General features: G+C 47.5%; 1 protein-coding gene across 3 annotated transcripts; it reads right to left on the bottom strand.

Annotated features, from left to right (window-relative positions):
• Positions 1-279: 279 nt before the first annotated feature.
• On the bottom strand, positions 280-20,050 carry Zbtb49 (zinc finger and BTB domain containing 49). 3 transcript variants are annotated; one of them, XM_050141367.1, is made up of 8 exons: positions 19,917-20,050; positions 15,854-16,020; positions 13,168-14,252; positions 10,270-10,316; positions 5,369-5,442; positions 2,900-2,982; positions 2,650-2,811; positions 280-1,318 (listed from the first exon to the last, which is right to left on the bottom strand). In XM_050141367.1, exons 2-8 carry the CDS (start codon positions 16,003-16,005, stop codon positions 660-662), a joined length of 2,262 nt encoding a protein of 753 aa, XP_049997324.1. In that variant the 5' UTR covers positions 16,006-16,020; positions 19,917-20,050; the 3' UTR covers positions 280-659. The 3 variants fall into 3 exon arrangements, with proteins under 3 accessions (XP_049997324.1, XP_049997326.1, XP_049997325.1); XM_050141369.1 differs by lacking the exons at positions 5,369-5,442; positions 15,854-16,020; positions 19,917-20,050 and having other exon boundaries at positions 13,168-13,561; XM_050141368.1 differs by lacking the exons at positions 10,270-10,316; positions 15,854-16,020; positions 19,917-20,050 and having other exon boundaries at positions 13,168-13,561.
• Between the last annotated feature and the right edge of the window lie 27 nt (positions 20,051-20,077).

Here is a 20,077-nt window from a genome sequence, read left to right as displayed (position 1 = left end):
TGGTTGGTACTGAGCTCAAACCCATGATCTTCTGCATTGACTATGTATTTTTATAGTACTAAGGTCTTAAGATTAATAAAAATGCTAGAGAACTGGGTATGGTGGCACATGCCCTTCATCCCAGCACTTGAGAGGCAGACACAGGTGGATCTCTGTGAGTTCAAGGTCAGCCTGGCATACTTAGATGGTCTGAGGTTAGTCAGGGCTATATGGTAAGACCCTGCATTAAAAAAAATAAAGAGTAAAGTCCTGGGGAAAAAATACAAATATAAAATATGATACAGGAAAGCAAGCTCATTTATTCAAATTATATTACAAGTTCCATATACAAATAGAATCTGTATAAATATTTAAAAAATAAGATACTAAAAATTTCTCTTATAAAAATGTAAAAATAAAATCTGTATTTTTATGTATACATATGCCATTTAACAGGACCCAAATGTACAGTAGCTGATGCGAGGTCCATTGCCACACAGATGTCCATCGGCTGTTCTCACAGCCTAGGGCCTAGGCTGCTGTGGAGACTGCCCCACACCATCTTCCTCTCTGGGACCAGCAGGCAGCAAGAGCTCCTGGGCCACAGATGGAGCTCCCACAAGCACTGGAGGGGAGCCGGCCTAGCAGGGTGCTTCTCGTCAGGGTTCTGAGAAGGCACATCACTGTTCCAGCTCGTGCTCATTCTGCAGCGTCTTCATTGCCAGCCCCCAGAGAGTCATGCTAGAGAAAAACTGTCCCTCAGAGTTCCTGTACGTCACGGAAGGTGCCCGGCTGCCCAGCGGCTCGGTGCAGTGGTTGTCCAGAGTGGCCAAGGAAGAGCGGGTCACAGCCAGACCATCAGCCTGTGAGTGTTCAGCACGGGCCGAGGGGTCCACATCTGAGTAGGCATAGGCGTGTGGCTGGCTTTGCAGCTCCTGGGGCTTGGCTAGCTTGGCGTCCTGCTCACTCATGCTAGGAGGGTGGATCATGGAGCGTAACTTACAGTAGGAGCCAGTACAGTGACCATCAAATGCTGCCACAGAACTTTCCACTGGGTGTACAGGAAGCTTGACAGACACAGGCATCAGTGTGACGGACACATCCTGGGAAAAGGAGTCGGAGCTCTGAGACCTATCCATGTCAGAGGTTTCAATGGCCTGGCTCAGCTCATCCAGCGCAGCTGGACTCCTGGCGTCAGCTCTGCCATGCATCTTCTTGTGCCGCCGCAGCACGGCAGAGCGTGTGAAGCACTTGCTGCAGATCTCACAGCTATAAGGTTTCTCCCCCGTGTGAGTGCGGACGTGCCTGCGCAGGTCTCCTGAGCCCCCAAAGCACTTGCCTGAAGAGAGAAAGCAGTACTTTAGAAATGGAAGGATCCTCTCCTTCTGAACAACTGATCTAAGGATAGTTCATGGTACCCTCACTTTGGATAAGGTCCCTCTCCGATGGCCCTTGAAGTTTGAGACTTAGCACAAGACTCTGGGGTTTCAGTGCTGCCCAGCGGCTGCTCCCTTATCGGCTGAAATACAGATCTCAGCAGTTACTTTGGGCTACGTTGCTGTCATTTGAGCCTGCAGTGTCCCTTAATGCTCCCTGGCTGACGATGCTATTCGGAAGCATGTGGAGCCTTAGGAGATGGAGCCCAGCTGGTGAAAGGGAGTCGTTAGGGCTAGACCTCTGAAGGAACCTTGATCCCAAACTAATCTTTCTTCTCCAGTTCCCGTCAGGAACAGTGGTGGTGGCAGCCAGGTAAGAGCAACTGTTACTACAGCAGCGCCATACGGCCAGCCCAGGACCTAGGACACCCCTTTCTGATGTCTATTCAGCCAGTTTGTCTTGGGGGCTGCAGACCCCTGGCCCCTTGACTTTCTTTCCCGGCCTCAGACCCTTTGCCTGCTGGAGTGAACTGAGGAAAACAACTTGTTTACCTGGGCCTGCAGCTGCTCTGAGCATGAGACCCTGATGGCAGGAGAGTGGTTTCTGGTGAGGCCTGCAGCTGAAAGATCCTGAGAGCTGGGGGCTGGCCAGAGCCCTATATAAGCTGCCCCTGAGCACAGTAACGTTGGCATTTTTGTATCAGGGATGACCCGTGTCCCTGTCTCTGTGTTTGTGTGCCCCTTGCTGAGACTTGCAAACTGACCTGTAGTGGCATGGGCGCTACAAGTTTGTACCAGTGACGTGCACATGCTTGTCCTTCAGCCTGTTCCCTTGCGACAAGTGGAAACCCAGTGGGTAACTGCAAAGGCCCTAATGTCGAGAACTCCCTCACGGGAAACACCCAACCTCCCCCCCACACACACACACACACTGGCCATACTGAGACCTTCTCACTTTACCGAATGCCACTGTCTGATTTGTTAAGTAACAAGTGCATGTGTGGAGTGGGGGTGCAATGAATGCCCTTTGTTTCCTAGTGTGTTCCGGCACTCCATCGCTTCCCATTGGATTTGCCAGCTCTTAGTGACAGGGCTTTGGTCACTTTGTATCTGGAGCACTAGGATCAGTTCCGGACACCTCAAAGATGCAGTGTCTGATGAGGAGGCAAAGGGACTGCCCCTCTCACTCACTCTATGAGAGGAAACAGTGACTTATGGCAGCCAACAGCAGAGTGGGTAACTCTGCCGTGTACAGGATGAGGTCAGCTTGCCGGCTGGCCAGCATCACACTCACCACAGGCAGGACAGCTGTAGGGCCGCTCGCCCGTGTGCCGCACACGGTGCTTCACCAGCTTCCTCTGCATGTTGAAGGACTTCCCACATTCATCACAGGTGAACACTTTGTCAGCCGTGTGCGTCTTTTTGTGCTCCTTCAGATTGCTGAAGTTGCTGAACCCTAGACAGACCACAGCAGGGGTTAGGGGGACAAAAGGAACCCGCAGCAGTGACCGTGAGAGCACAGGGAGTCGCTCACTCAGCAATACCTCGGCCGCACGTGTCACACAAGTGTGGCTTCTCTCCAGAGTGAATGATGATGTGGCGCTGGACGTCACCAGAGGCAGCAAACCTGCAAGAAGTGCAAAGTCCTATCAGATTGGTGACACTGCCGAGACCCTGAAGACCAGGGCCATGCAGAGGGCATAAACTGCTCTACCTGTTTTACACAGAGCTGGGTGTGGCCTGCTTTGTGTGTAAAACATTTCTATTTCTCTGTTTCAGGGAAAGCAGAAAATGATGCCAGTGTTTTCTTTTAAGAAGCTTCCGGCTTGCATCATCATACTCTATCCAGTTTCCAACAGCACAAGACCAGAGTCTCACAGTTCACTCTCTCTTACCTTAAAAAATCACATTTATTTATTTATTTATTTATTTATTTATTTATTTATTTATTTAGTGCATGTGTATGTACATTGCAGCATGCATGTGGAGGTCAGAGACAACTTGGGTGACTTAGCTCTCCTCACCATATGGCTCCCAGGAACTAATAACTTAGGTCACTGGGCTTTGCTGAAAGTGCCTTTACTCTCTGAATCATCTCACTGGCAAGTCTCACAGTTCAGAGGAACATGAAACCGTGTGGTGCTAAGATCCTGCTGGGATCACTGCACTAGTGGGAAGCATTCCGTGTAGTGTGACAGCCCAAGGCTCACACTGGAGGGTACAAGGTTGGCTCTGCATGTCTTGGCAATGAAGCCAGCTCTACTCAATCTAGTGTGAAATACACAGACTTCAGGCTTCAGGAGCCAGGGACACTGGCCCTCCTTCACCTAGCCTAGAAAATGAGCTCACTCACCTCCAGCACACACTGGAGACCCTCCACATCCACCCTAAGACAGGTACAGAGAAGGGAATGAAGAAGGAGCCAGTGTTCATGGAGCAGCTACCCCGAGCCCAGGACATGATGAGTGCCTGATAACTGGTACCTCCCATAACTGTCTCCGCACACCAGGACGCCCTTTTACCCCACCTTCTGGATGGGAAACAGTGAGTGCAGAGAGGCATGAGCTTGGGCGGGCAACAAGTACCTCTCAGCCATGTGGAGATCGATACTCTTTCCTGGCCCTCTGATGGCTGCTGGGTTGGTCCAAGGAAGATGAGGCACAGAAAAAGATCTTTTTTATTTTTTAAAGATGTATTTATTTATTTTGCATACAGTGTTGTCTGCATGAATGCCTGCAGGTCAGAAGAAGGAGCCAGATCTCATTACAGATGGTTGTGAGCCACCATGTGGTTGTTGGCAATTGAACTCAGGACCTCTGGAAAAGCAGCCAGCACCCTTAACCTCTGAGCCTTCTCTCTAGCCCACAAAAAAAGATCTTACACAGAATTTCCAAGATCCTAATTTTCCACACAGCAAAATGTTCTCAGGAGCCCATGGGAAGTAACACCATGTGAGACAGTTCTGTCTGTGGTGCTGGGCACCTGCCATGACCAGAGAGTACCACCCAGAACTTGGCTTTATGTTCAGGTAGTTGCAACAGAAGGGAGCCAGGGTCAGCATGACAGCCTTTGCTTTGTTCCGTTTTCCAATGCAGAGGCAGACATGTTTCAAAACTCAACTGAAGCTTGATTTTCCCTCTGCTATGCTCATAGAATGTGCTACGGAACGTGCTGGACGACGCTGACTTCTGAATGATCCTGTGTCTATCTTTAATCTTCCCGACAAGGTTGCAAGGAGGATGTGTGAAAGGCAGAGAATCTCAGCCACTGACGCTTATGCTCCCCTTACAGCACTGAGCAGATGGTGGGAGTTACGGATGCTGGATGAATGAGTAATTCAATGATGGAACCCAGACACGGACCAATGGGGATGCCTGCGGCTACTGGTGGAGGCCTGCAGTTCTAGCACAGGATGGTGGAGGAAGAAGCTCCTGGACTATTACCAAGCAAGGGGATGGAGGCTGAGGCTGTGGCCGTGCACACAGGAGGGATGGAGAAGCTCCTCACTTACCCCATGCCCTGTAAAGGAATCACTGCACAGGTGCCAACCCACCAAAAGGGGCTAATTCTTTGCTGGCAGGCCAACACTCAGTTTTCAGGTCAAAACTCAGCTGCCAAGGCTGAGAGTCATAGATTCTGTCCTGAAGCTAACAGCCTGGTTTGACAACACATCGTAGGTACCCTCTGATGCCTTAACTCTGGGTGCCTAGTCACACAGGCTTCGGGCATTGTTTCCCCTGACTAGACAGTCTCCTCCATGGGGACCTTTTAAGAAAGAACATTTTGGCATAAACTAATCTGTTTCCTGTAAAGCCAATTTCCTTCCTGGGGCCCTAGCCTAGATGTTCGTGCTCTCCGTGAACTTTTCTTCTTCCTCTCCCATGTGTCACAGAGTGAATGCCCTTGTTCTCTGCCATGGCTGTGAGGCCTGGTAGCCCGTGATGTGGCACTGGACAAAGACACCTGAACCACCCACAGTCCCTCACATATGGCACCTTGAGCCCAGCACTGACCTCTTTCCACAGATTTCACAGATGTACGGCTTCTCCCCAGAGTGCCGGCGTAAATGTGTCTGAAGGTTGCCTGCCTACAAGAGGACAAGAAACACACCAATAATGAAGAACCAAAAAAGTTGTAAGTGTTCAAAGGGAACTGACAGTTTTAGCTGATCCCACAACACTACCAGTAAAGGGCAGACAGGAAGCTGTGTCTAAAGCCAAGGGCAGCCACCCACTGCACAAGAAGCCCCAACTGTGGCCTCACACCGGTGCCCACTCTGTGATGCCTCCCTTGTAAAAGGGCAGGTTACTCTGGGGAGGAATTTGGGTTCCCAGGCCTAATTTTAAGCAGACCTTGATATGGTTAATTTGGAGCACCCACATGCAGGGTTATATGGGGAGTTAGGCACTTGTGGGGCTTATTTCAGTGTTCACAGCCTCTCTCTAAAACAAATGATTTTGTTCAAAAGAAGCAAAAGATGTTTCCAGAAAGTGTGTCCTCTAACAGTAAGGTTGGCTCTGCTTTTCATTTTTACCTCTGTGCAAGAGCGCATCTCAGGAGGACCACAGCAGCACTGCAGGGTCTTTCATCTCTAGTTTGTGAAGCTAGCAGGGTTTCACATATAGACTTCCACACAGTCATCAGTATGAAACCAGGAAACTATATAACATGGTGAAAGCAAAGCTGTAAATTCCTCCCTGGAGAAGTTCCAAAGTGAGGCAAAGTCTTCCCTCACTATACCTGAGCAGCTCAAGCTGTTCAGAGTGTCCTCCTGCCAAATAAACCCACGGTGACAAACAAAAATGCCTTATGGGCCACACTGCAGTGCACAGCAGAGCCAGAAAAGAGAATAAGCAGCTAGCTGATAAACTCGCTCTTTACCTCTGCAAGCTGCCTCAAACAAATTGCAAAAACAGTTTTGGTTATAGTTCATCTGTGCGTCACAGCTCACAAATATGAAAAGACGCTGCCTGTGGAATCTGATCCAGGAAAGCCTCAGTTAGACACTACATTCAAGACTGTGATAAACACAGCTGAGAGAAAACTGGGACTTTGAATAACCAGAGGGATCTTAGCAGAAGAGCCCGCTTTATAGTGACTATTAATAACAGGACCACAGCAAACGCCAACAGCAAAATCCACAGCTGAAATTTTACCTAGGCTTTTATAAGCACTGGCAGTTGGTATTTTACTTTCTAGCTGAAAAACAGATTTGGCGACTAGAGCAGTTGCCCACGGCTATGGTTGGGCAGATTACTACTGGTCTACCCTAGGTGCAAGTCTTCTCTGCTTTTGCAAATCCCAGGAAACTGACGTGTCCTGAACAGTCAGCACAACAACCACTCTGCTACCTTGGATACCAGTCCATAGAGAGCTGGGTTTCAGATACTAATTGCTTTGGTCAGTAACATCCAAATTTCAGAAAAACCAATGTGATGCACCCACACAACAATCTGAACAGTACCACCTGCTCTACTGCCAGGGAGAACCCTCTGTAGCACTAAAGGTGCAGTAAATATGCATGAAACACAGTCTGAGCCATTTATAGGATACACACCCCCTCCCCGGCGGTGTTACTTGTTTCAAAGCAAATATAACCCAATGCGCTTCTAATGTACAGTGTGATAAGCTGTAGTCAACGAATGTGGGAGTACAGGCCTGTAATTCCAGCACTCAGGAGCCTGAGGCAGGAAGACTACTGTGTTTAAGGTAAGCCAGGGATACCAGCAAGTGCCAGGACAGCCAAGACTACATAGGGAGACTATCTCAAAAAGTCAAAATATAACAAACAACGAAAGAAAAGCAACAGCAACAAAAACCTTAACACGCCTCTATCATTTCATATGGAAATACAAAATGAAAATCAGTAAATCTTTGCCACACACAGCAGCACATACCGGGGTGACAAACTGTACAAACACAGACAAAATAGGACCAATGGAATGTTCTGCACACAACACCCCAACAACCAAACCGTGGTGCATGTAGGCAATTTGTACAGATGACCCAGGAGTCCTGGCCCTGTTATTTTAGGCATCAATCCATACTTTTTATTTTGAGTAAACCGTAGCTACGCTGCTGGTATCCAAAGTGCACAGACCACGTCTTAAGAAATATCTGCAGTTGTGTTTGCAGAACTGTGCCAAGCAGCGACGACAATGTTATGAACGGGAGCAGAGCTCTGCAGCAAAGACGCACCAAGTGCAGGCTTGTAGGACTGCATTGCCTTTTACAGAGCAGTCAGCTGGAGCACTGGGATGCCTTGAGTCACAAGACTGGGAGAGCTAATTCACCTGGGTTTTGATTTTTTTTCTTCTGAGACCTGGTCTCATTATATACCCCTGGCTAGCTTGGAATTCATTACATAGACCAGGCTGGCCTAGAACTCATAGACATCCGCTTGCTTCTGCCTCCTGAGTGCTGGGGATTAAAGGCATGCATCACCACTCTCGGCCTAATTCAAGTTTATCTGCTGACTTCAAAACCTGTGCTAATAAAATTCTGAGGATATGAGCTAAAACAAATAATAATAAATAAATAAATAAATAAAACAAAGAATCTTGCTTCTACTTGCTTTTAAGTTAAGACAGAATATTGAAGAGAAAAATCCCACCAGAAAAAAAAGAAGTAACATCTGGACTCAGCAGGTAAAGGCAGCTTGCCTCCAAGCCTGATGTACTGAATTCAATCCCCAGGACCCACATTAATGGTGGAAGGAGAAAACTGATTCCCGAGAGCTGTCTTCTAACCTCTACACACACACACTGTGGTACAAGTGTTCCCCAGTAAATAAATACATAAATATGGTGATGTGGGAGTCCCCTCTGTGTGCTGTGATTACCATTAATGAATAAAGAGACTGCCTTGGCCTGTTGATAGGGCAGAACTTAGATAGGTGGGGAAGATGGAACTGAATTCTGGGAGGAAGAAGGCAGAGTCAGGGGGATGCCATGAAGCCGCTAAAGACAGACGTGCCAAAACTTTGCTGGTAGGCCACGACCTCATGGTGATATACAGATTACTAGAAATGGGTTAAATTAAGATGTAAGAGTTAGCCAATAAGAAGTCAGAGCTAATGAACCAAGCAGTGATTTAATTAATACAGTTTCTGTGTGGTTATTTGGTTCTGGGCAGCCGGGACAAACAAGTGGCTCCCCCCAACAATATAAAGTATCTTTAAACGTATCATCTGAGTTGAGTCACTCTTATAATAAACCTTAGTATTCACCCATAAAGAAACCAGGCCTCCCTTTCCTGTAGATGGCAGCTGAGTAAGAACAAGGGCTGTACAAACTCAAAAGACAGAAGGCATTGCACACATTAGTCATCTAGCTGCGTTCCAAGTCTTTAGAATTTCAGATAACAGTAAAATTTTAAAAAACACACAGGACAAACACACACTTCTCTGGTGGTGTTATGAAATGACGTGACTAGATCTACTGAACCTGAGAATCACCGGAGCCCCAGGTTAGCACTTCGGAACAAGGCCAAGATGTCCCTGCTTCTTGTACTTTCACCAAGGATGAGGTGTGTGGTTGCTCTGGTGTCAGCCCAGCACCAGGACTCTGCCTCTGAACTTCTCCGGAGGGCTTCCTTGGCATACTACATGCAACAAGGAAAGCCACCCCTATCCAGACAGTACTACCAGAAAACATGGCTCCCAAGACTGCCCTCTGCCTCTCAGAATGTGGTACCAGCTAATCAAAGTATCTTCCTGGCTCTGCTTTTCTCCAAAGACAGCTGACTTGCCATCTTTCCCTTTCCCCCACTGCCCTGAATGTACTGGTGTCTTTGTGCACCACATAGGAAGCACAGTACCCAAGACACGGCCATACTCTAAGAGAATATGATGCTTATTATCAATGGTCACAAACAGTTTTACACTTTACTTTTCTTAATTTTTACTTATTTATCTTGCTGGGGGGAGGAGGAGCATCAAAAGCCACATGTGAAGAGTAGAAGACAACTTGAGGTAACTGGTTCTTTCCTTCTACTGTGTGGACCCCAGGCATTGGAATCAGTTTGTCAGGCTTGGCAGCAACATCCCTACTTGCTAAGCTCTCTCACCAGGCCCAGTCCTAGGTGGTTAGGATGAAGATGCTGGTGTTAGGGAGGACCACACAAGGACTGGGGTGCAGAGCCAAGAGGGAGGGCACATGCTGTTCTAAGAACCTTGCCACATCAACTCCTTACTCCTGCACACTCTCCTTCATCCTTGCTTAACAGATCAAGACACTGTTTTGTCCAGGATAACAGGACAGTAAATCTGACAGAGGCAGGTTCAATTCAGACTCTGACAGTCCAGAGGCCGAGGTGGAAGGCAATGAAGATCTCCCTGGCAATAGTGACAGAGGGATGCACACTCAACACCTGTCCAGAGCTGAGGGCTCCTGATAATACTGCAACACGATACTGTCCCAAAGTCATCACTCTGGGAAGACAGGGTCAACCACGAGAAGATATGGGGAGTCACCGAGAGGTAAGCGTGAACGGAGCACACTAGCCCATGCCAGTGCGTGGGAAGATGGAACTGCAGTCAGATTTGGGAATAAAAATGGCTTCATCTAATCTGCCCAAAATCCTGCCTCTAGTCACAGTGAGAGTAACTACTGGTCTTGGACCTAATCCATCATACAGTGCGGCTCCAGGGAAGATCAGTGTGGACAGCTGGAAACTTCAAGACACACCAGGGCAGGACCCATCAGTGCAGGAAAGGGAAAGGTCTTGGATGGCTCTCACTCAACAGCAGACCTTCTAATGCGCTGGAAATGTGGGTTCTGACCCAGCCACAAGTCTCTAAACTGCCACTACCACACATGCTTCTCTCCCAAGGACAAAAGTGAGTCTTATTGGTAAGTAAGTAAGCAACGGAGTTCAGGCTTCCAATTATCAACAGAAATAAGAGTATTCCCACCTGAGAGAAGTGCTTCCCACAAATGTTACATTCAAAAGGTTTCTCACCTAAAACAAAGCAAAACACAACAGTTTGTTGTCAGTACAAAAATTTGCACAATCATTTTTGTTTAAAATATTTGATCCCCTTTGTCTCTCCTTTCCAAACAGCCCATTCTGTTCTTCTGTGTTTTGTTTTAGAACAAGTTCTCCCTCTATAGTCCAGGCTGATCTGAAACTCTCAACAATTCCTGCCTTAGCCTCCTGAATGCTGGGATACTATGTGAGGGCCATCACGTCAGCCCGTGACATTCTTCATCCCCAGAGTGAGGCACAGGGCATCTCTACTTCCAAATACTTATCTCTTACCCTGAGACTCTCCAGAAAGATGATAAAATCCAATCTATAGACCTTCCTCCAAATACAAACCTAGGGTGAAATAAATAGATCGCTCAGTTTTCCTTCAGCACAAAACCAAATGGGACTTTTCTCTGACTCTGACTCCAAACAGAGTGGACGGTCCCTTCACATCATGAAGGCTGTGGACACTGGGGCCCAAAGGGTGAGGCACAGGTGACCTGAGGAACAGCCCTCAGCACTGCCTGCCTGCCTTAGCTGAGACCGGGCCTTCATAGAAGAGAGAGGTGTGGTCTCCTGTCTGTCTGCTCCACCAAGTACAGTAACTACAACAGCCTGGAGACGCAGCTGTTCTGAATGGAGGTCTGCTGGAAGGTGTACTGGAAGGTGCTGCCTTTAGTCTGCGGGAGCCTGTGAACCCCAAGAAATGTCATTTCCTCACTTCCCCCACGTCAAGAGGTTACCTTAAGACTCTCTTAAAAATAACAACACTTCTTCTACATGCAGGGCCTGTGACCTTGGCAATGACCTGCAGCTTTTGGGCTTGTACTAAGCTAGTCTTCAGCCCTGGATGACTGTCACCATTTAAGCCTGTCTTCTGCCTTGCTTTATAATTACTGGGGTAATAGATAATGGTAAGTTCAAGCCTCCACAAGAGAGATAAGTTAAAAAAAAAAAAAAAGACAAGCCATGGGTCATAAAGGACCAAGGTTTTTAACAACCATATCCACAGGTCTTGGAAGCCGTTTTTACTATGAAAATTTTGGTCCTATGGGCTGTGACTATCAACAAATACACATTAGAAATAAAACAGAAGGCATTCTGAAAACAGAGAAACACAGGTCTCATTGGCCACCAGCGGCACATCATCCCACACCATGTGGCCACTGGGAGCTTCCATGGCACACCTCGAGGTAGCGGCATCTGCACCATTCTGAAACAGCTCTGGCCTCACAGATCCCTGGCATCCAGGCCACGCTCTGCTACCATTTCAATGCAGCATTTATGTCCGACGAAGTGTTTCTGCCCTATGACTGTATCTGTCACTCACAGATGTTCTCCGGAATTAGCAATTTGATTTTGCTCCTCTAAAGCTATAAACAGGTAAGTTTCTAAAACAAAAATGAAATAAAACTGATAGTATTCCTCAGGCAGTAGAAAATTAAGCAAAAAAAAATAATAATAATTAAGTCAAGTTGTTTTTGTAGTAAGACTGAGTGAGAGCGGTGTGTACCTGGTCTTATTTTGAACTACTAGTAATGAAATAATGACAGGCTTTACATTCGAATACACTGACATCTCTAAAGGGCTTTTATAACTAGTGAAAATGTCTCAGCTGATGCACTGAGGTAGAAATCAGCAAACCGGAAGTCCGGGGTGCCAAGAGAAGAGCATGTCAAGGCAGGCAGCAGGCAGCAGGCAAACAGGGCAATCTGGAAGATGCTGCTGTGTGTCACTGCTCATGGCTATGCCTTATTTTGTGGGCGGAGGGTGGTTTGAGACAGAGTCTCACTCTGTAGCTCTGGCTTTCCTTGAACTATGTAGACCAGGCTGGCTCCAAACTCACAATAGATGCGCCTGCCTCTGCCTCCTGAGTAGTGGGGTTAAAGGTGTGCACCATTACACCCAGCTCATGGTTATATCCTAATTGTTACTAATTCATGAGGCACTAAGAACTGTATCACAGTTAACCAGGGGGAAGAGTGAGACATAGGTATTGTACAATGTGGTGTGGGAAGGCAATGGTGTGAATTAAGATAATAAACCATTAGAAGTTCAATGTCTAAGGTGAGAGAATTTTCATTTGAAAATATCAGATGAATGGGGCTGGCAGGAGGGGAGCACAGCTCAGTGGTAGGGCAGTTGTCCAGTAGGTGCAAGGTCAATCCTTGTACCACTAAAACAAACACAAAAACAAAAAAATCAAGTTGTTAAAGTTGATTCTTAAGAACTTACCTCCTGCCTCCAAAATCCTAACTTTTCAAATTAAAATTACTTCTGAGAGAAGTTTAAGAATTATTCAAATCAAGGGGCTGGAGAGAGAGCTCAGAGATTAAGAGCATTGACTGCTCTTCCAGAGGTCCAGGTTCAAGTCTCAGCACCCACATGGTGGCTCACAACTGTCTATAGCTCCAACTCTAAGGGACCTGACACCCTCATACAGACATACATGCAGGTAAAACACCAATGCACATAAAATAAAAATAAATTTAAAGTACTGAATGTAATAGTAAAAAAGAATGAGTCAAATCAAACGGTCAGAGTTCACTGTCAGTCTGCATTCTACTTGAGAAAGCCCTAGAGACGACCAAGCACAGTGTCTGTCTTAGAGCTAGAATCTGAGTGCACCAAAGCAGCTGACTGTGAGCTGGACGGACGGCACGCTGTAGAGGACACACGTGCACACCATCACCAAGTGCACCAGAGAGGGCAGCTAGCACCCTGGAGCCTCATTAGAGACATCAGCAGCTCCACTGAGGAGTCGAGTGTCTTACAGACAAGGTCTGCAGGGGGATGGGGCACCGCGGCTTCCTTCCAGGTCTGTGGACTCAGGGCAGTGTACCTGTGTGAGACCGTTTGTGCAGCTCCAGATTGCTTGGGTGTTTAAAAGGCTTCCCACACAATTCACACGCATACTGTCTCTGGGACTGGAGGGTCTGGGATGGGTCCTCCCATGTGGCTGGGGCTCCCGGAATCTCCTCCTCATGGCCGCTCTCTGGACCCAGTTCTTCCCTCCCTTTTTCTTCAGGAGTTGGGCTTCTGGCTCTCGGGCCCTCATCTTCCTTAGCAGCAGATTCCTCCCTCCTGACCAAGCCATCACCTGACTCAGGATGTGAGGTGCGCTCAGCTGACTGCTGTGACTTGAGAAAGTTTAGTTTCTTCAGGTGCATGGCCTTCTTCAGTCTCATCTGCTTGGCAGGCAGCTGACAAAGGGCATCTTCCTGGGAGTCAGTGCCAGAGTTCCTGAGGGCCGGAGCCAGGAAGCCAGGCGGTAACTGCTCTGAAGACTCTGGGGCACCTGGGCGGCCCTCCACAGCAGGCTGCGAATCTGCTGCAGCAATGTCTGGGGAGGCACTGAGAACGAGGGGCTGTTCTGGGGCAGGCACCTGGCTGGGGCAGGCGGTCTGCTTGTAGTACTGCTTGCTGTATAACGTTCTGAGTTTGTAATAGTAATTGGGCTGTTTGGAGGGCAGCTCTGGGCAGCTTCCACTTGCAGCATCCAGGGCTGGCTTTGACACTTCTCCTGCAGGACGACTGAGACCTGCTGATGGCGCTTGAGGACTCAGTTCAGCCAGAACTTTAGCCTGCGGGCCTTCAGCAGGGCACTCCTGCAGTGAGTGGGGAGGGTAGTGCTCACTTCCTGCACAGGTGCCATCCAGAGTCACACTCGGCAGGGAGAAGGCACCAGCACAGGGCAAGCCTGGTAGTTGTGCTGCCGAGGCCGACTTCAGAAACGTGTGGCACAGATTCAGAACATTCTGTACCTGCAAACACTCGGCTGTGTCCAGCATCACTTGAATGTTGTCCTGGTTGAGGTCGAGGCGCGATGTGTACATGAAGTCCAGGATCTGCCCTATGCCACTGACATTTTTAACATCCAGGTGAAAAACATCATTCTTCTGGCCGGAAGAATTCTGAAAGAGGCTCCTGACAAAAGAAAGAACATGGTAGCTAATTTTACATTCTGCTAGAATTTTCTTTTAATGTTTTTATTTTGGGGGGTTATTTCACCTTTATTGCCTTTTTTTTTTTTTTTAGTATTTTGGGTTAGTGTGTATGTTCAAGTGTGTGTGTGTGTGTGTGTGTGTGTGTGTGTGTGTGTGTGTGTGTGTATGGAGGCCAGGGGTCACCCTTGGATGCTGTTCCTCAGACACGATCACTCTGTTTTAAGAGAATGGAGTCTCTAACTGGCCCAGAGCTTGCAGAGAAGACCAGGCTGGCTGCCCAGTGAGCCTCGGGAATCCCCCTGTCTCATCTCCCCAGTTCTGTATTGTAAGAATGCACTATGCCTGAATTTTTCATGTGGGTCCTGGATCAAATCCAGGTCCTCATGCAAACACTCTATGGAACATGATCCGCCCTGCTCCAAGTATAATTAACCACATGCACCAATTTCACACTGATAGAGTGCAGCAAAAAGAACATTACATATCTCAGTGTTTTATATTTAGTCTGACACAATACATTCCTCACCATACAGCACACATACAAATACTTATACCTGAAAAACTTCTGAAGATAAAGACAGTCAACCCTCAGTATACCCTCACTATGTAACCTATAATTTGGCTGCTAAGGTTTTTGTTTTGGTTAGGTTTTTGGTTTTTTGAACAGATTCTTGCTATTAGACTTAGCTGGCTGGGGACTTGCCATGTAGACCAGGCTGGCCTAGAATTCAGAGATTCACCTGTCTCTACTCCTCCAGGGCTAGGTGTGCCACCACACCCGTCTGGCTGCTAAGTTTTGCAGAGACTCAATGGCTGAGCAGAGCAGGTAAATGTGCACCAAAGAGGAGCATGGTATCTAAAGACCAAACACTTGCTAACCAGAATACACTTCTAAAGAAAAGGCAATTGTACAAAGGCTAGCTACACTGAAACACAACTGCTTGGTGTTATTCAGTATATTTAAGTAAATCACATAAGCCAAAATAATGGCAGGGATAACTAAGTTGAAGCTAAACTAAAGATTTTCTGACAATATTCAAATGAGAAAAAAAAAAGGTGAACTGCTTTAATTTAGGTAGGGAGGGAGGTAAGTAGGGAAGGACCTAAGGTAGGGGAAGCATACAGAACACTCTCCTCATGCTGACTTCTTTCCTTCTCCAGACAGAATCATCCCTATGAAGCCCTGGCTGGCCTGGAACTCTCTACCCTCCTGCTCTTTCCTCCATGTGCTGGGAAAGGACGGCCAGCATTCTCCACTCACAGTTCTTCTCACAGCAAAATCCCTACTGCAGACGCAATCCCTCAATCATTTTATTTGGAAAGGAACTGAAATACAGAGAGAATACTGAAATTAATTCTTTCCAATCATCCCCAGCACACTCTAGCTAAGAGTCTCTTTTCCCTTTCAGGATACTCTAAACACAAAGTGATAGTAATTAAAGAAACAAGAAAACCCATAATCTCTCATTTTGTTTAAACTCCAAAGAGCAAGGCGGAAACATTCTGGAGAAAAGTGGGATGTGGCCACAGGACTTTCCTCCAGGTTCTCCAGGCAGGAAGGACACAGAGTGAGGCACTCACCTGAAATACTGGCTGAAGGCCGCCAGCACGTTCTTATGTGCTTTGAAGCAGACGCCCCTCACCACCAGCATGCAGTCACAAAGCAGGCCTTGGATCCGCTGCTCTCGCAGCTGCTGGAGGAGGTGGCAGCTGTGAACAGCAACAGGGTCCATACTAGACCATGAGACCTGCAGCAGAGAATGTAGGTAAGAGACTCTCGAGGACACCACTGGGGCAAAAGGGGCCCCAAATGCAAAACTGTTCTTAGCTTTCAGCCTGGTGTATCAAAGTTACAGCTTAACACACACACCTACCCACTGAGCTGTTTCGGCAGCATCTAGTCCACAGCTGTTTAGCCCACCTCTCTGCAATATGGAAATGCCTCCTCTTACTGACCAATTATGGAAGTCTTTAGTTATTTGAAACCCAAAGCACATGAGTCTGCTAATATAGAAGGTGGCTGTGGTAAGAGAGTATGCATTTTGTTATGGTCAACTATGAATATGCAAATTGAAAATAAAAAACCATACATATACACGAACAAGCATAAAGGGGAAAAAACCCAACCAGCTAAGACCAAACCCATACTTATTAAACACCCTGTGATAATTAATCTTGACCTTCAACTTCACGGGACTGAGAATCCAAGGGATGTTCTCCTCTTGGTGCACTTCAGAAAGGCATAAATGAGCAGGGAAGACTCACCCTAATGTGGATGACATCATCCTATAGGCTGGGATCCCAGATTGAACAAAAGACAGAAAGAAGCCAAGCAGTAGCACCTGAATCAGTGCAGCCTCTGGCATCCAGACACAGTGGGAGAGGATGGGAGGACACTGAGGGTCTAAATGGCAATCTGGTGCACTAGACGGTGGAAGACAAAATGGCCTTGTGCACACAGTTAAGCACTGAGAAGCCAGGAAAGTTAAACACGCAGCTTACCTCTTCAATGGAATGAGGTGCTTAGCTGCTTTCCTGGAACGCTGCGGGGAAGTGTAGTTTATAACCTGGTAAACACTGCTCCCTGTTGAGCCAGGCCCTGCCCATATCTTTTGGAATTTATGTTTTACTTATCCCAGATCCTTTCCCCTTAAAACTTTGAGCATCACTTCTAGGCCATAAAACTCATCCCCGTGAGAGATGTCATTTGTACAACAGCCTAGGTGACTTCTATGAATCTTAGGGCCAGGTCAATCCCGACACTCACAGGCATTATGTTTACCTCAGTCAATCTCCCTAGACCCTGAATCTATCTCTGAATCAACAGTACCCATTTTTATGAAAGAAACCAGATTACTTTGTAAAGAATTTCAATGTGCCAGTTGGTGGTGGTACACACCTTTAATCTCAGCACTCAGGAGGTGGAGGCAGGTGGATCTCTGTGAGTTCAAGGATAGCCAGGTCTATTACACAGAGAAACCCCATCTCAAAAAATAAAAAATAAATAAAAATTTAAAAAAGAATCTCAATGTAAACATGTCTTAAAATTATTGTGCACTTGGGACAGAGTTAATTATTATTAGAAAAAATTTTTCCCCAAAATTGGGCTGTGCTTAAATATGGCTAAAGTAAAATGATCTGGGTCAGACTCTAGAAGTCCTGGCCCAGGCACCAGCTACAAAAATCAGGCTGATCCAAGCTTCATTCTTCCCTCACCCTTGCTGTAGAATAATCTTTTTGTACAATGTGAAGATGCGTCTTTGCCACAGTGCCTTCTGATTGGCTTAATACAGTTGAATGGTCAATAGCTAAGCACGAAGAGTTTAGGCGGGACATCAGAGAGCTCTGGGAAGAAAGGGGGTCTCTAGTGGGTCACAGAGGAAGCAGGTCATACAAGAGGAGCATTAAAAGCCACAAGCCACGTGACAGCACATAGATTAATAGAAATGGGTTAATTTAAGTTATAAGAGCTAGGCAGAAACAAGCCTAAACTAAGGCCAAGCTTTCATAATTAATAACAAGCTTCCATGGTATTTTTTGTGAACTGGCAGCCCAAAGCAAACTCCATCTACACACCCTGATTGTTTTCCCTGCCTGCAATAAAGCCTGCAGAGACCCTCCCACACTAAGTATCAAACAAGTCATGGGTTTTCTTTATTTCATGTTTAGGGCAAAAACACTGCAGACAAAGTCACACCCACAAAGTCAATCTCAGAGATTCTTTTAACAGTGCCCCTGAACCCTGATGTAATTTGGATATGAAATATTTCCCAAAGATGATAGAGTTAAGCTCAGTGCAGCGGAGCTCAAATGTGAGATAGCTGGACCATGAGGGTGTGAATTTCCTCCATAACTGTGAGAAAGTAAATCTCTCTCATCGGAACCACCTCGGATGTTGTACCCTGCGATGGCAGCCACAATAAACAAACTGAGCAACCTCCCTGGCACCGACAAATGCTCACCCCGGGGTTGTTTCTTATAATACTGCTCACAGCCAGTTTGACTCTCACTCATTTGATGAGTTGATCCACTGGACAAGTTCACAGCAGAATGGACTGCTGAGGAGCAACCTAGTGGGCAGAAGCAACAGTCTTTAAGAGGTAAAGACATGGCCCACATCTGCTTCATTCATCACTGTAGCTCTGACACCTGTGTCTGGGCTTCATAGGTGTTCAGTAGGGTTCCTTCTAGCTCAGCAAGCTAAAATCTAAATCAAGAATACGACAGTAGCCGGGCGATGGTGGCGCACGCCTTTAATCCCAGCACTCGGGAGGCAGAGGCAGGCGAGTTCGAGACCAGCCTGGTCTACAGAGCTAGTTCCAGGACAAGCTCCAAAGCCACAGAGAAACCCATGTCTCGAAAAAAAAAAAAAAAAAAAAAGAATACGACAGTAGAAAGATCAACGTGAAAGACAGCAAACAATGGAAATACCAAGGCAAAGAGAAACAGAAGAAAAAAGCCTGGGTGATATGAATGAAGAGGGGTGCCTCGAGGGAAAAAAAAGCCTTAGTGGAATCTGAACCTAGAGGGCTCCTACAACGAAAGCCCTTCTGTGTGTGTGCATGTTTTATGTATGCATGGGTGCACATGTCTGGAGGCCAGAAGCCAACCTTAGGCATTGTTCCCTGGGAGCTGTCCAACTTGTTCTTTGAGACAGGGTCCCTTATTGAGATGAGAGGCTCACTGATCCCAGAGAACCACCTATTTCCACCCTCCACCCCCAATGCTGGGATTGCAAGTGCAGGTTACCAAAATGGGGGTATTCCATTGCATTCTCCAGAACCACAGACGCTGATTACCTGTGAGAGCGGAACTTAATAAGGCAAGTGGCTTAAAAGAGCCCATTAGGATGAGCCCTGTTTCAGTCTGACTGACATCCTAACATAAGGAGATGTAGATACAAGCAGAAAGGCTGGCGGTGCAGTGGCACTGAGGACAGATCATGTGAGGCTACAGCAAGAAGGTGACCGACCACCTGTAAGCCGGGACGGTTCGCTACAGCAAGCAGACTTGATGACACCACGTTCATGACCCTCCATCCTCCACAACTGTGAGAAAGTAAACCTCTCTCATCTGAACCACCTCGCATGTTGTACCCTGAGATGGCAGCCACAATAAACAAACAGGCAACCACCGACAAATGTTCGCCCCGGGGTTGTTTTTTACAATACGGCTCACAGCCTGTTTGACTCACTCATTTAAGCAGCAAACGGTGACCACTACCGTATACCAAATGCAGTCTTACGGGCTGAGAACGTTTAGTGAACCCTGACTAAAACTGCAGATACTCGCTCAGCACCTGACCTGCACCGACTCGTTGACTAGTCCTATAAGATCCCCAGAAGTAGGCGCTGAAGTGACAGCATTCTACAGATGGGACACTAAGGCACAGATGGTCTCGTGGAGAATGAGGCAGGGCGCGGCAATGAGGACGGGTCATAAGCGCCTCTCCTATCTTGGGGCGACGCGGACATCAAGAGACGCACAGATCGCAGCAAGGGCTGGAAGGAAGCCCGGCTCCCACGCCTCGAGTCTAGCTTTGTGCTCGGTCGGGCCCGCCACAGCGCGCTGTCAGCAGGCCGGCGCACATTCCAGCCACGCAGACCCGCACCTCGCGGGAGGCCAGAGTCCCGGGTTGCCTTACCCTCGGAGGCCGCTCCCAACCGGCCGCCTCCTCGTTACCCGTCCCCGTAGACCCTCTGCGTCAACTGCAGGACTCCAAGCGCCACGGAACCATTCCGACAACGCCCCCTCTGCAGCTCATCGGCGGCTTCCGTCGCCGTCACTTCCGTCCGGAGGCGTGGC

Source organism: Alexandromys fortis, unplaced genomic scaffold (assembly GCF_014885135.2).
Source record: "Alexandromys fortis isolate MF-2015 unplaced genomic scaffold, M_Fortis_MF-2015_v1.1 scaffold_7, whole genome shotgun sequence".
Lineage (NCBI taxonomy): Eukaryota > Metazoa > Chordata > Mammalia > Rodentia > Cricetidae > Alexandromys > Alexandromys fortis.
The sequence above is the reverse complement of the archived record's forward strand: the minus strand, read 5'-3'. Positions and strand labels throughout refer to the sequence as shown.